Source organism: Stigmatopora argus, chromosome 18 (assembly GCF_051989625.1).
Source record: "Stigmatopora argus isolate UIUO_Sarg chromosome 18, RoL_Sarg_1.0, whole genome shotgun sequence".
In the NCBI taxonomy this organism is placed as follows: domain Eukaryota; kingdom Metazoa; phylum Chordata; class Actinopteri; order Syngnathiformes; family Syngnathidae; genus Stigmatopora; species Stigmatopora argus.
In genome coordinates, this window is record NC_135404.1 from 2,815,176 (window position 1) to 2,828,928 (window position 13,753).

A 13,753-nucleotide genomic window follows, 5' to 3' on the forward strand; every position below is an offset into this window, starting at 1 on the left:
TATATACACATATATATACATATATATAAAAAATACATATATTTACTTGCATACAAGCTGCCCCTGATTCACAATTTTCATCTCCATATTCATGGTTTTAATAGGGTGAACAAATGTTTTACTTTGAAGAGAAAATCTTAAGAAAAATTATCGCGTGTTATTTCTGAGATACTGTAAGAATCAAAAGCACATTATTAGGGTCAATATCATGAGGAAGTTAATATGCCCGCTTGTAAACGAAAAATATCAAATTATTCAATTTGAGAAAAGAAATAAGTCTATCTTGATGAGAACCTGATGCTTTTTAATGGCAGAAATTAAAATTTTATTATTAAGATGTTGTGGCGGCATAATTGCTTCTAATGTCGAAATATCTCGATTTTCTTCAATGGTTCATACTACTGCAATAGTTCTCACTTTCGAACAAGAAATAAAGAGAAAAAAATGTTTTATTTCATAATCAGAAAGGTACAATCATTTCCTTTCAAAAAGGAACTAACGTAAGCACAACCAGGAAGTGTGTCTGTAGCGGTTTAGTGTTCACCAAGTCTCTGGGTGCAATAATAGCATGACATACACATTACGCAGGTATCAAGGCTGATATTTTATAAACGATCGACCGCAAGACCTTCCATCAGCCTTAAGAACTATTGGGATGTGCAGACATAGTAAACGTTATGAACACATCTATCAAGGCTACTCGCGTCTGGCCAGTCAGAGCACGTTTAACTAGGTAAGACGGCGGCGTCCTAGGTAAGATGGCGACGCCCTGAGCGAACAGTGGCAGGCGCAAGTGAGATGTTTCCCTTTTTTTTAATAGAATGTTATTCATAGACGTCAAAATTAATTTTGTTTAGCATTTTATCTGTTTATCTTTTCTCTATTTTGAAATAAATGACCATATGAGCTGCATTGTCTTGAGTTATGGCGTTTCATCTTTGTCACCTTGCAATTTCGTGCATGTCGTCTTTTTATGCGCATATAAGCCGCACCCTCGATTTAGTCATAATTTTCTTGCGGCCTATATGTGAGTAAATATACAAATATATATAAATATACATATATATACGTATACACACACCCACACGAGTACCCTGACATACGTGGAATTTGAGATACAAGTAAAATTCTGACCAAATATTTACCTTGAGATACGAGACAAATTTTGAGATATGAGCATTCAAGAAAGCCGCGAGAGGCTGCTTATGATCTTTCTCACCGTAACTCCCTCGTGCAAAGATCTCTACGAGCACTGGGCGGAGCGTTGCATTTTTCTGTGGTTTTTTTGCGTTAGTCAGTGCAGAATTAAGGGAAAACAATCGGTCCAAAGCAAGCCGGTGCAATGAAGGGTAGTGCAAAGAAAAGGCGTATGGTGACAATCAATATTAAGCACGAAATAATCGAAAAACATGAGTAGTGTACTCACGCTGAGCTGGCTCGCTAATACGCATGGAGAACAGGAAGTTTGCCTCGAAAGCCGCGGTGGAATACATTAACCTCTTTGCCTTGGTTATTGCACAAGAAGTTAAATTTAGTGTAAAGTATGATAACACTTTTTTAAAGTGTGTATAGGAATCTAAGTTCTTAAAGTTTGTTACGTTAAGAGCGCATCCGTCAAGTCTCTCTCTCTCTCATCCGTGAACTCCCCGTTGTATTGAATAATGCCTCATTTTATTATTAAACATCATAACCACTAGTTATTTGTTACTCTGTTAGTAGATAAGAATATATTTTTCCATTGTAATATCCTGTTTTTGGTGTGTTTTTTCAGAGGGTGGGAACGAATTAATTTGTATTTAGGTCATTTCTAAGGGAAATGTTGATTTGAGATACGAGTAAATCGACATACGAGCTCAGTCCAGGAACGCATTAGGCTCGTATCTCAAGGTATGACTGTACATATATGCATCCTGCTATACTGCAAATTCTCCCACTTATAAAGCATGCAAGGGTCTAAAAGGGTGTAGGTGCATGTCCACTGTGAGACAGATAATCTAAAAAGAAAGATCCAGGAATCACAAGGTATCATTTTGGACATTTTATTTTTGTGATAGAGCTGCAAATAAGTATCGGAACATCTGAGAAAACCAATGTTAACATTTGGTACAGTAGTCTTTGTTTGAAATTACAGAGGTCAAGCGTTTTCTGTTGTTTTTCACCAGGTTTGCACACACTGCACAAGTGACTCCGATATTCTCTAGATCAGTCAGGTTTCTGGGCTGTCTCTAAGAAACACATAGATTTTCTAGTGGGTTTAGGTCTGGAGACTGGCTAGAACCTTGATATAATTCTTATGGTGCCACTCCTTGGTTTTCATGGCTGCATGCTTCAGGTCATTGTCATGTTGAAAGACAGCCACTGCCCATCTTCAATGCTCTGACTGAGGGAGGACGTTGTTCCATAAAATCTCAAAATACCTGGCCCCGGTCATCCTCTCCCTAATAAAGTTCAGTTGTCCTGTACCATGTGCAGAAAAAGACCCCCAAAACATGATGATACCACCTCCAAGCTTCACTGTAGGGATGGTGTTCTTGGCATGGAACTCATCATTCTTCTTCCATAACCCGGTAAGTGGAATTAGGAGGACGACAGAAACTTCTCCCGTGACTCCTCTTTATCATCCAAATAGGCATTGGCAAACTTAAGACAGACCTTGAAAAGTGCTGGTATAAGCAGGCAATTTATTCGTGCCATGTACGATTTCAAACTATTATGTCTTAGTGTATTACCAACAGTCACATAGGAAACAGTGGCCCCAGCTTTTCTCAGGTCATTGATCAAGTCCTCTCTGGTAGTTCTGGGCTGATTCCTCACCTTTTGTGTCGAGACCCCACGAGGTGATAGATTGCATGGAGCTCCACTACGATTGAGATTGACTGTCATGTTTATCTTTTTCCATTTTCTAATTTTTATTTAACCTTTATTTAACCAGATAGAACCCGTTAAGATCAAGATGTCTTTCGCAAGGGTAACCTGGCCACATTCACGCTCACACTCATACCTTAGGGCAATTCAGAGTGTTCAAAAAGCCTACAATGCATGTTTTTGGAATGTGAGAGGAAGGAGTACCCAGAGAAAACCCACGCAAGCCCGGGGAGAAAATGCAAACTCCACACAGGAGAACCGACCTGGGTTTGAAGCTAGGACCCCAGAACTGTGAGGCCGATGTGCTAACCACTCATCTGCCAGGCCGCCCATGATGATTGCTCCAACAGTGGACCTTTTTTCACCAAGCTGCTTAGCAATTTCTTTGTAGACTTTTCCAGCCTTGTCGAGGTGTACAATTTTGTCTCTGGTGTCTTTGGACAGCTCTTATGTCTTGGCCTTGTCTTTAGTATGTAGCTAACGATCTCAAACACTAAAGAAGGAAATTGGCCTTTGGCTTTAATCTTACATATTGACAAGTATACGTCCATTAATATGTATTGTCCCTTTATTAAATAAATCAAACTGAAACATTCACCTAAATAACTACTAAACCAAATGAAGTCTTCATTTTCGGTATCTGCACCGTGAGAAAAGTGAATTAGTGCTGACTGGGGGATTTGAACTCTTTCACCTTTCCCTACCTCAGCTTCAACCTATGAGTAGTATTTAACCTTATTTATGAAGGCATTGTCACGATCTGTTCATGTATTCACATTAGGGACTTCTTTGGGCAGTTGAGAGGCCGATGTGAAAACACTCTTAAAACGCTCAGCAGATGCCCTCTACAAAGTTGCAATTTCCTGAGATTCCCTTGATATAAGAAGCTGGATTTTTGGCTCGCTCAAATGAATAGATTTGATTCTCCCTGAGTGTTTAATTCTCACTCTTTTTCTGATAGATTACATGTTCCAATATATTCATGAATACACACGTCTTATATTGACACAAGTAGTTAGTGCAATAATGTTATGGAGATTCTGTAAGAGCACCCACCAAACAGGCCTAACCCAAACCCAACACCACTACATTCCCCTGACCACACTGTCCCAGAATCGGTCTCCACGCTCACGTCAAGCCCCACAAGGACTAAGGAGGATTACAGTCATATATATAGTCCATACTGATATTTGCGTAACTGTGCATGTGTGGTGACTCATACATGACTTCAATGTATGATATGAAATGTCATGTATATACATTAAACTAATACTAGGGCGGGTGATAGGCAAAAGGGGCTAAAATATTTAGAAATTCCTCCCCCTGCCACACCTGTATGACAATCTCATGAAAAGGCAATTTAAATAGCAGGGATGAACAATAGACATGTCGGTAGGCTATTTTCATATTTCTTTTTAAAGAGGACTACAATTGACGCATCGGGTACCCATACCTGTCAACCTCGGCCAATTGCTCCCCTTATTAATGATTGCAATTCCCTTTATTAAGCAATAAAAACACTGTACGAATGCAACACGGGACATATTTACTCATAGGGCGCACTTAAAAGTCTAAAATATTCTCCAAAGTAGACGGGGTGCCCAATCATTATGCAATAAATTCAAGATTCTGTAGATGTCACTAAATGACGCTGACAGCTGGACTGTCTGGGTACATTGCTTGCTGAAGATGAAAAGGCGGAGGTGTGAAAGGGGAATGCGTGAATGCATATCATGCTTAAATCATGACTATTAGCAGACAATGACGTTTTCGTTTGCTACCAATGACCCAGACGATCCGGATTAGAGCTGAAATGGGTACGAGATCGGTTTTGCAAAAATGTACTTTTAAAAAAATCGCGTACAAAAGTTGTTATACAGCGTACACAATTTGAAATGATCAAAGAATGTTTAAAATGCGGGAAAAACATATACATTGACAGGTATTGGTACCTCTGATTTAGAGCTTGCATAGAAATAGAAATGTCAAAAATTCTACGTAATTATCAGAAGAGAAAGAAAGACAACTTACCCCACAATTTGATTAAAGTATCTTCTATAGCCTTCCACTGTTTCATGCTAGACACAAAGACAAATTATATCAATTTATAAATAGTAAATATGGGTAACAAATACATTATGATTATTGGTACCTACTAGGCCTGGGCGATATGACAAAAATTGTTATTACTATTAAAAAAATGTAACAATTATTATATTGTCTTTCAAATTTGAAACTTCTGATTGAAGGCATCTTTATTTTTATAAATCTGCCTACAAACAAAAAGTTGCTGTGCAACAAGAAATAAATAAAATAATCAAGTAAAGACATCATCATTGGGAAGCAGACTATTTTCAGCTTAACAGAAAGAGACGATGTAAATTTACGTGGGCATTTTTTTTAATTAAAATTTCAATGAACTTAATCCATTTTAACCCAACTTAAAAAGATTTAGATTTTTGCAACATTTTCAAAACATTTGCATGAAATTGGGTAACTTCTTCAAATCAAGTAAGAAAAGAATTACAGGCCGTCCTCAAATAAGAACAGTGGGTTAAAATGGGTTCAGCAAATTTTCAATAAGGCTGTTGTTTGTGCGCAGGTGTTTAAGAGGCATTAAAAAAAAAGAAATCCCATCTGTGTCTTTGTCTTCAGTCCGTGTCAGATGTTCTCTCATTAGCTTCTCATGACATCTTGCTCTTTGTTAGCCAATAACCTCGTCTGGGGTTGTGCTTTATACAGGGAGTGCAGAAATTGGGCAAAATAGTATTTTGACGACATTATCCTCTTTATGCACGTCTTACTCCAAGCTGTATAGGCTTGAAAGTCCACTACCAATTAAGCATATCAGGTGATGTGCATTTCTATAATGGGAAGGGGTGTGGTCTAATGACAACACCATATATACGGTCTCATCTCATCTTCTTCCGCTTATCTGAAGTCGGGTCGCAGGGGCACCAGCTTCAGCAGGGAAGCCCAGACTTCCCTTTCCCCAGCCACTTCATCTAGCTCTTTCGGGAGGACCCCAAGGCGTTCCTGGGCTAGCCGGGAGACAAAGTTTCCACAGCGTGTCCGAGGGCGGTCCCGCGGCCTCCTTCCAGTGAGACGTGCCCAGAACACCTCCCTAGGGAGGCGTCGAGGGGGGCATCCTGATACTCGAGCCAGCTCATCTGGCTGCTCTCGATCCGGAGGAGCAGTGGCTCTACTCCGAGCTTCTCACCCTGTCTCTAAGGGAGAGTCCAGACATCCTGAAGAGGAAACTCATTCCAGCCGCTTGTATCCGGGATCTCGTTCTTTCGGTCACGACCCACAGCTCGTGAGCAAAGATGAGGGTAGAACTGTAGATCGACCGGTAAATAGAGATCCTGGCCTTTTGGCTCGGCTCCTTCTTCACCAAGAAGGAGCGATTCAGAGTCTGCATCACTGCGGAAGTCGCACCGATCCTGCCATTCTTCCCTCATTCGTGAACAAGACCCCAAGATACTTAAACTTCTCCATCCGGGGAAGGACCTGCTTCCTCATGGGAATGCATGTTTTCAAAGCATTCGGCCCACCGATTCACAACACCCCGAGGCGAGGTCAGCAGCACCCCATCCCCACTATACACTGTGTTGATGGTGCACTGCTTCCCCCTCCTGAGACGTCGGATGATGGATCAAAATTTCCTGGAAGCGATCCGGAAGTCGTTCTCCATGGCCTTACCGAACTCCTCCCATGACTGGATTTTTGCCTAGGAGACGACCAGAGCCGCATGCTGCTTGGCCAACCGGTATCCATCATCTCCCTCGGAGTCCCATGGACAAAAAGGGCCCGAAAGGACTCCTTTTTCACCTTACCGCTAATGTCCACGAGCGGGTTCAGGGGTTGCCGCCACGACAGGCACTGACCACCTTGTGGCCGCAGCTCCGGTCTCCCGCCTCAGCAATAGAAGCGCGGGACATGGTCCACTCGGACTCAATGTCTCCCGCCTCTTCCCGGACATGTGAGAAGCTCTGACGGAGGTGGGAATTTAAACACTCTGACTTCTCACCATAAGAGGTCTTCTGAGCCATTCTTTGGCTGATCCGTCACCTCAGACCAGTTTGCCATGGGTGACCCTACCAGGGACACAAGGCCCCAGACATCGTAGCTCCAAGGATCACTGGGACACACAAACCCCACCACCACGATAAGATGATGACTTATTGGGGGCATATATCCGGTGTGCATAAATATTAGGCAACCTCCTTTTTTGGAAAGATGGGTCAAAAATGGACTAAAAAATAGTGAGATATCTTGTACAGGGATACAGCACTCTTAAAATTGCCAACCTTCTGAAGCGTGATCATCGAACAGGGTCGCAAGAAGCATGTGGAAAAATCAAGGCACAAAATAACTACCCGTGAATTGAGAAAAGTCAAGCACGCACTTGCCACCAGTCTTGCCACAGCTGCAACATCTCTGGACTGCCCAAAAGCACACAGTGTGCAATATTCAGACACATAGCCAAAGTAGGAAAGGTTGTAACACGACCACGACTGTACAAGACACGCTGAAACTTCAAGACTGGGCCAAGAACTATCTCATGACTGATATTTTTAAGGTTTTATGGACTGATGAAATGGGAGTGAGTCTTGATGGGACTGTGGCTGGATCAGAAAAGGGCAGAGAGCTCCAGTCCGACTCAGACGGAGATGGGGTACTGGTATGCGCTGGAATCATCGAGGATGAGGTTGTGGGGCCTTTTCGGGTTGAGGATGGAGTCAAGCTCAACTCCCAGTTTCTGGGAGACACGCAATGTTGATCGTGAACAGATCAAAACACTGACAGAATCTATGGATGGCAGGGCTTTGAGTCTCCTTGGAAAGAAAGGTGGCTACTGTGATCCTTCATGACTTCGCAGCTTCAACATTCGGGGGTTCAGTAAATCATGTTTTTTTAAATCTAAAGTATATTTAAAAAAGTTCATTAAAATATCAAAATCCACATTGACACTCGCAAGCGGAAAACTGGATTTTTAAAAAAAGCGGAAGTCAGGGCTCCTGCTTATTCTTCGGCGCTGAATTGGGTGGCACTTAGCGCTGAAGAAGAAGCGATATTTCACCATAGAAGAATGACGCGCCAAATATCATAAAAGTCCAAGAAGGACCACATGCTGCCATTTCCTGTTTTGTTGTGAGTGAAAGACTATGCCGAGCCTATTCCAGCTTTGTTTGGATTTTGTGTTGCCGTTGAAAATGCCTCCTAAATTTTCACGTTCCTTGATATGCTTAAGGCATAGCACCCCATTGCGGCATAAATGAATGAAATGAAAAAACACCCTGGTGTTTTTTTGTACAAAATTCACCTGGTAGGGACCATGTTAATGTTAATGGGATCCGATGTGCGGGGCGGGAGTCACACGGGAAGTGAATGCGCTTCCCCTCTAGAGATGCACGTATGATCTGGCGAGAGCTTTGTATGCTGTGAATAAATACAAATAGTAAATGTTTTCTCGTGTGGACTCAGACACCCCGCTAAAAAAAAAAGAACCTACAGTATGAGAGATTTTAGCCATAGACGCGGCCGTGAAGCTGGCATGACGAGAGGACGTCAACTGATGAGGAATTCGTAGAATTGATCCCATCCAGGAGTGAGGGCAGCGTAAACAGAAAGACCATGCCGAGCCTCTTCCAGTATTGTATGAATTCGCCGTTGAAAATGCCTCTTAAATGTCCTGCGTGAACTAATGCATCATAATTGAATCGACTGAGCGTTACATCAAGAAGGAAGAAGCCGTGACCGGATGTTTTGTCGACGGACACTTCGTCCACGGACGTTTGGTCGAACGGACGTTTGGTCGAACGGACGTTTGGTCGAACGGACGTTTGGTCGAACGGACGTTTGGTCGACGGAGGGACGATTCGCCGAACGGACGTTTGGTCGACGGAGGGACGATTCGTCGAACGGACGTTTGGTCGACGGAGGGACGATTCGTCGAACGGACGTTTGGTCGACGGACAATTCGTCGCAGGATTCGCCGCCGGACATTTCGTCGAACGGACAATTCGTCGCCGGATTCGCTGGCTCTCAAAATTATAATCATCAGAGAGAGAGAGAGTTTACTGTTGAAAGCGATCAACCAGGTAATCTCTCGCTCTCAAAATTATAATCATGAGAGAGAGAGTTTGTAATTGCATTGACAATGTAAGAGCATTAATATCTAAATATCTAATATCAAAATTATCAATAAGTTGCGTATTATTGGCGTGTGTGTACATGTTACTCGTCGCCGGATTTGCTCGCTCGTCCCGCCCACGGATTCGCTAGTATTGGAGTGTGTGTACATGTTTTTCAGACTACGGCCCGTTTGGCTTTTTAATCCGGCCCGCCGACATTGTTTAAATTATAATAAAAATCAATGACCTCATTCATTTCCCTTTGCCCTGCAATACCCTCGTTTCCCCGATAGATGATGCACTAGTCTAGACTTGTTGTTGAAAGTAAATTTGAAAATAAATTTTCACCTTCAATTGTGTCTTTTTTCTTACATTTCAATCCCCAGGTTTGATAAATTACATTGCATGTCCAAATGCTCCTGGCCCGGCCCCTCTGTCAAATTTTAGTATCCATTTTGGCCCGCAAGTCAAAAAGTTTGCCCATCCCTGGTATAGCCAAACTTGCCTCTTTTATACTATTACTGTCCCAAATTAAACACATTATCAATAAGCTGCCATTGACGGCGGTAGATGTCCGATTCATGTTGACTGAGGTGCAGATGCTATTTCTGTTATTAGAGCTCCATCTAGTGGATATATAACGCAACAGTCCACATGAATCGGACGTCTACCGCCGTCAATGGCAGCCGGACGTCCGGGTACTGATCTTGCTATGGGATAATGAGCTTATCGTTATCGTTTTATTGCCCAGGTACAGTACCTACATAAATTTATACAACTACGTAACAGTAAATACAATGAACATAATAATAATAAAAATACTACATATATTACATATTTATGATCTTTTATTTTAATTTACTGTATATTTCAAATTGATTGAAATACCATTAATCACTTCTAAAATTCTCTCATATCTCTACCTCCCGCCAGAACTCTCTCCCTCGCTCGCTTGCACCCAACCTCCCTCCCTCCCAGCCTCCCTCTTAGCAGTATCTGGATGTGAGATGAAAAGTTTTCAATTTACTTGATAAAGTTCCAATGCCTAATTGTGTAGTTACACATCACTAACTTCTGAGTGTTACTCACCATGTTAGCCTGTGGCTGCAGAACTAGCCTAGCCTGCTTTTTCCTTTGCTTCCTGTAGTAATTCTCAAATGTTTCTCGGTCTCCCTGTTTCACACAAATATAAAGGATTTTCATAACATTCTGAATAATCACAAGGCGAAAAAAGTTAAGTTAGCCTGCATTAAAGAATTTGTCACAAAAAACATCATTAAGATTTGGTTCAAACAAGAAATGAAAATTGCCATTGAGTAACATACCAGCACAGCATAAATGTGTAAACACCTGTAAACAGGTGAGAAGTCCACAAGATCTTGAGCTGTAAGCACCTATTAAGGTACAGAAATAAATAAATAAATTTTCAGATTTAAAAAAAAATATTCAAGGCTGCAGACCTGAAAGTTGATACACAGGTAAGCCCGTAATGATGTGTATTGATATCAAAATTGTGAAACCAGCTACAATCCTGTCTTGTAGTGCAAGGCGATGGTATCGTGACATACCTTTAAGCCATGTTAAAACAAATACTGTGGTACGTATACTTATGAAATGAATTGTTTCCAGAACTTGTTTTGTAACTTGGAATTTTCAGTGGCGGGCCATGCATTTCACACATAGGCCTTCAGTACTGCTACGTCTGAATCAATCTAACCCCCTATACATACATGCATACATACATATACACAGTCGTACTTCTACTTACGAAATTAATTGGTTCCAAGACTTTTTTCGTAACTTGAAAATTTCATAAGTAGAGATTTACTTTATATGTATATATGTAAACGATCACTTATTTATCTATTACTACTTATTGAATATTTATTTATCATTACTATATATTGATTATCTATCTGTTTGTTGTTTGTTGTTGAGTGCATAGACTCAGCGAGTGGTGCGCTCTCAACAACTTGGAGCTGAACGCTACCAAAACCATGGAATTCATCCTAGACTTCAGACGGAACAAGGCCGCTCCGCTCTGCTGATCTCACTTGGACTACTTATTTATTTATTGATTATTTAATTGTCTCATTGTTTGTTGTTGTTATTTGTGGACTGCGTGGTGAAAGCTTTAAATCTCATTATAGTCGTATAATGACAATAAAACCATTCAATTCAATTCAATATCCGCAGTGTAATACATTAACATCTTTGGCTTGGTTATCGCACAAGAAAGTTTAAATTGAGTGTAAGGTAAGATTAAAACTTATTTTATTTATTATAAGTGTGTGTATATAGTAATTTAAGTTCATTTAAGTTAAATTTAAAGTTTATGTTATGTTACGAGCGCGTTGCCGTCCATCCAGTCTCTCTCTTGTTCTTTCTCTCTCTCTCCTCCGTGGTAAGCCGCTACCGTTTGTCTGTACTAAATAATGTCACATTTTAGTATTGAAGATCATAACGACTAGATAGGTATTTGTTACTTTGTGAGTAGGTGGTGAATTACAACAAATGAAAAGATGTTTTTCCATTGTAACATCCTGTTTTTGGTGTTTTTTCAGAGGGTGGGAACAGATTAATTTGTATTTAGTTATTTTCTATAGGAGCAATTGATTTTAGATACAAGTTAATTGACATACGATCTCGGTCCCGGAGTGAATTAGGCTCGAATCTCAAGGTATTACTGTATTCTATTAATTTTAAATAAGCGATATGACTTTAATATCTTATTTTTACAAATTACTTCCCCATTATTTCAATATACGCCAAAAGCAGTTTTGTGATCACACAGGCCTTACGTCGCCAAAAACGGTTTTTCATGTAACACAAAAATGAGCAACAAAACGACTTTAATCTCATTTTATTAAATTTTTTCTCTTGTAAATTTCTATTTTAATCTTTTAAATAGTATGACTTCATTCCCATTATATTATAACTTCAACTGCGTAATATTATACAACTTTTCTCTCGGAATAGAACAACGTATTACTTCTTGGAAAATGATTTCCTACGGCACACATGATTATCTCTCGCAGAAGGTTATGAAACAATGAAATAATTTTTTTAAAAAGAATCGAGATTGTGATTTTATTTGTAAAAAATATATCAGCTGCTCTCTGCCCTCACTGGAAGACATTGCCAGCCCTCGTTACCCTTACCACCCTGGTCACAATCTGTTCCAGCTGCTGCCCTCTGGCAGACGCTATAGGTCCCACAAAGCACGGACAAATAGGCTTAAGGACAGTTTTTTCCCCACATCCATCAGAAATCTAAACTTGCGGTAACATAACACACATTCCCTTCTGCGGTAATATGAAAAGCTGTTTGGGTGGTGATCTGCCTCCTACTAGCTGACTGAAGTAAGGTAAGTGAAAGACAGTGAGAGGTAAGCGACCTGTATCCACAACAGCAGAATGCCAAATTACAAGTCCGTAACTTACACTTATTTAGGTCTTTTGCCGAGTAAACGTAGCTTATGGAGAAGCACCATCAATTTCGTCACACGCAGTTTCTGCGTGTGATGACAAGTAGGCTTTTTGTGTTGTGATAATGACGACAGGGCCTATGTCCGATTATATTATTATTATTATTATAATAGCATGGATGAAATTGTTTGCTGAGTCAACCATGTTAGTCTTCCAAAAAAGAGCTATTCAAATCATCTAGTGAAAATACAATACAACAAAACAAAAACAAAATAAAATAACGGATACAGTAATACCTCGACATACGAGTGCCCCGACATACGAGCAATTTGAGATACGAGTAAAGTTTCGAGCAAATATTTATCTTGAGATACGAGACAAATTTTGATATACAAGCATACAGCAGACGCGAGAGCCTGCTCATAAGAACATCATGGGCACTGTCTCTCTCCCCGCAACTCCCTCGTGTAATGTCTCTATGAGCACTGGGCGGAGCATTTTTTTCAGGGGATATATACTACCGTAATTACTCGAATATAACGCGCACTCGAAAATAACACGCAGGTAATTTTGGGCCAAAAATATCTGGAAAAACGCAGTCATCGAATATAGTGCGCACCTGAAATTTCCCGCTGACGAAAATCAGAAATCTTACCTTTTTTTCTTCGTTTCACGATTGTTTTGTTCAAACAAATTTATTCATTAGAATCCTTCAAATGAAGAGTTCCTCTCTCTCTTTGTCTGTCCTCTTGTTATGATTGCGCCGCGTCGCTGGGTCGTCGCAGCGCGATCGGGGGCATCTGTTACGGTTGCGCCGCGTTGTGCAAATGCAGGAAGCAGGAGAGGACGAGGCATTCAGCGTGATACGGAGTCCTTTAATGAATCAACCAAGGCGTGGAAACAAACGTGGCCGCATGCGGCGCGCATACGGACAGAGGCAACAGAATAACGACAGGTAGCGACCGCTAGCAACCGCTAACAACAGTCAATGATAGTCAACGATAGTGAACGATCCGGCGACGTGTGATGACGCGTCGCTACTTAAATACAGAAAACGAAAGCAATCAATGGATTGGCTAGAGCCGGTATGCGTCAACTTCCTCTTCCTCCCACAACACATCATCCGATTGGCTTTACGAGATGACGTAAAATCCGTGCGTCGGCTGTACGAGATGACGTAAAATCCGTGCGTCAAAGTGAGTTTGACAATGCTTTTTTCGATCGAAAATTTGTAATTTATTTTAGTTATTGATTATAACACGCACCCCCAACTATTGGAATTAATTATATAGCAAAAATCTGCGTGTTATAGTCGAGTAATTA

General features: G+C 40.9%; 1 protein-coding gene across 6 annotated transcripts in view; it reads right to left on the reverse strand.

Annotated features, from left to right (window-relative positions):
• The window catches only part of exoc6 (exocyst complex component 6), a 73,526-nt gene that overhangs the window by 39,071 nt on the left and 20,702 nt on the right, over nucleotides 1–13,753 (reverse strand). For all 6 annotated transcript variants that reach the window (XM_077625364.1, XM_077625367.1, XM_077625365.1 and 3 more), the window contains exons 9-11: nucleotides 10,328–10,396; nucleotides 10,092–10,175; nucleotides 4,897–4,943 (exon numbers count right to left, since the gene is read on the reverse strand). In XM_077625364.1, coding sequence (XP_077481490.1) covers nucleotides 4,897–4,943; nucleotides 10,092–10,175; nucleotides 10,328–10,396 — 200 coding nt within the window. The remainder of the gene's footprint in view (nucleotides 1–4,896; nucleotides 4,944–10,091; nucleotides 10,176–10,327; nucleotides 10,397–13,753) is intronic.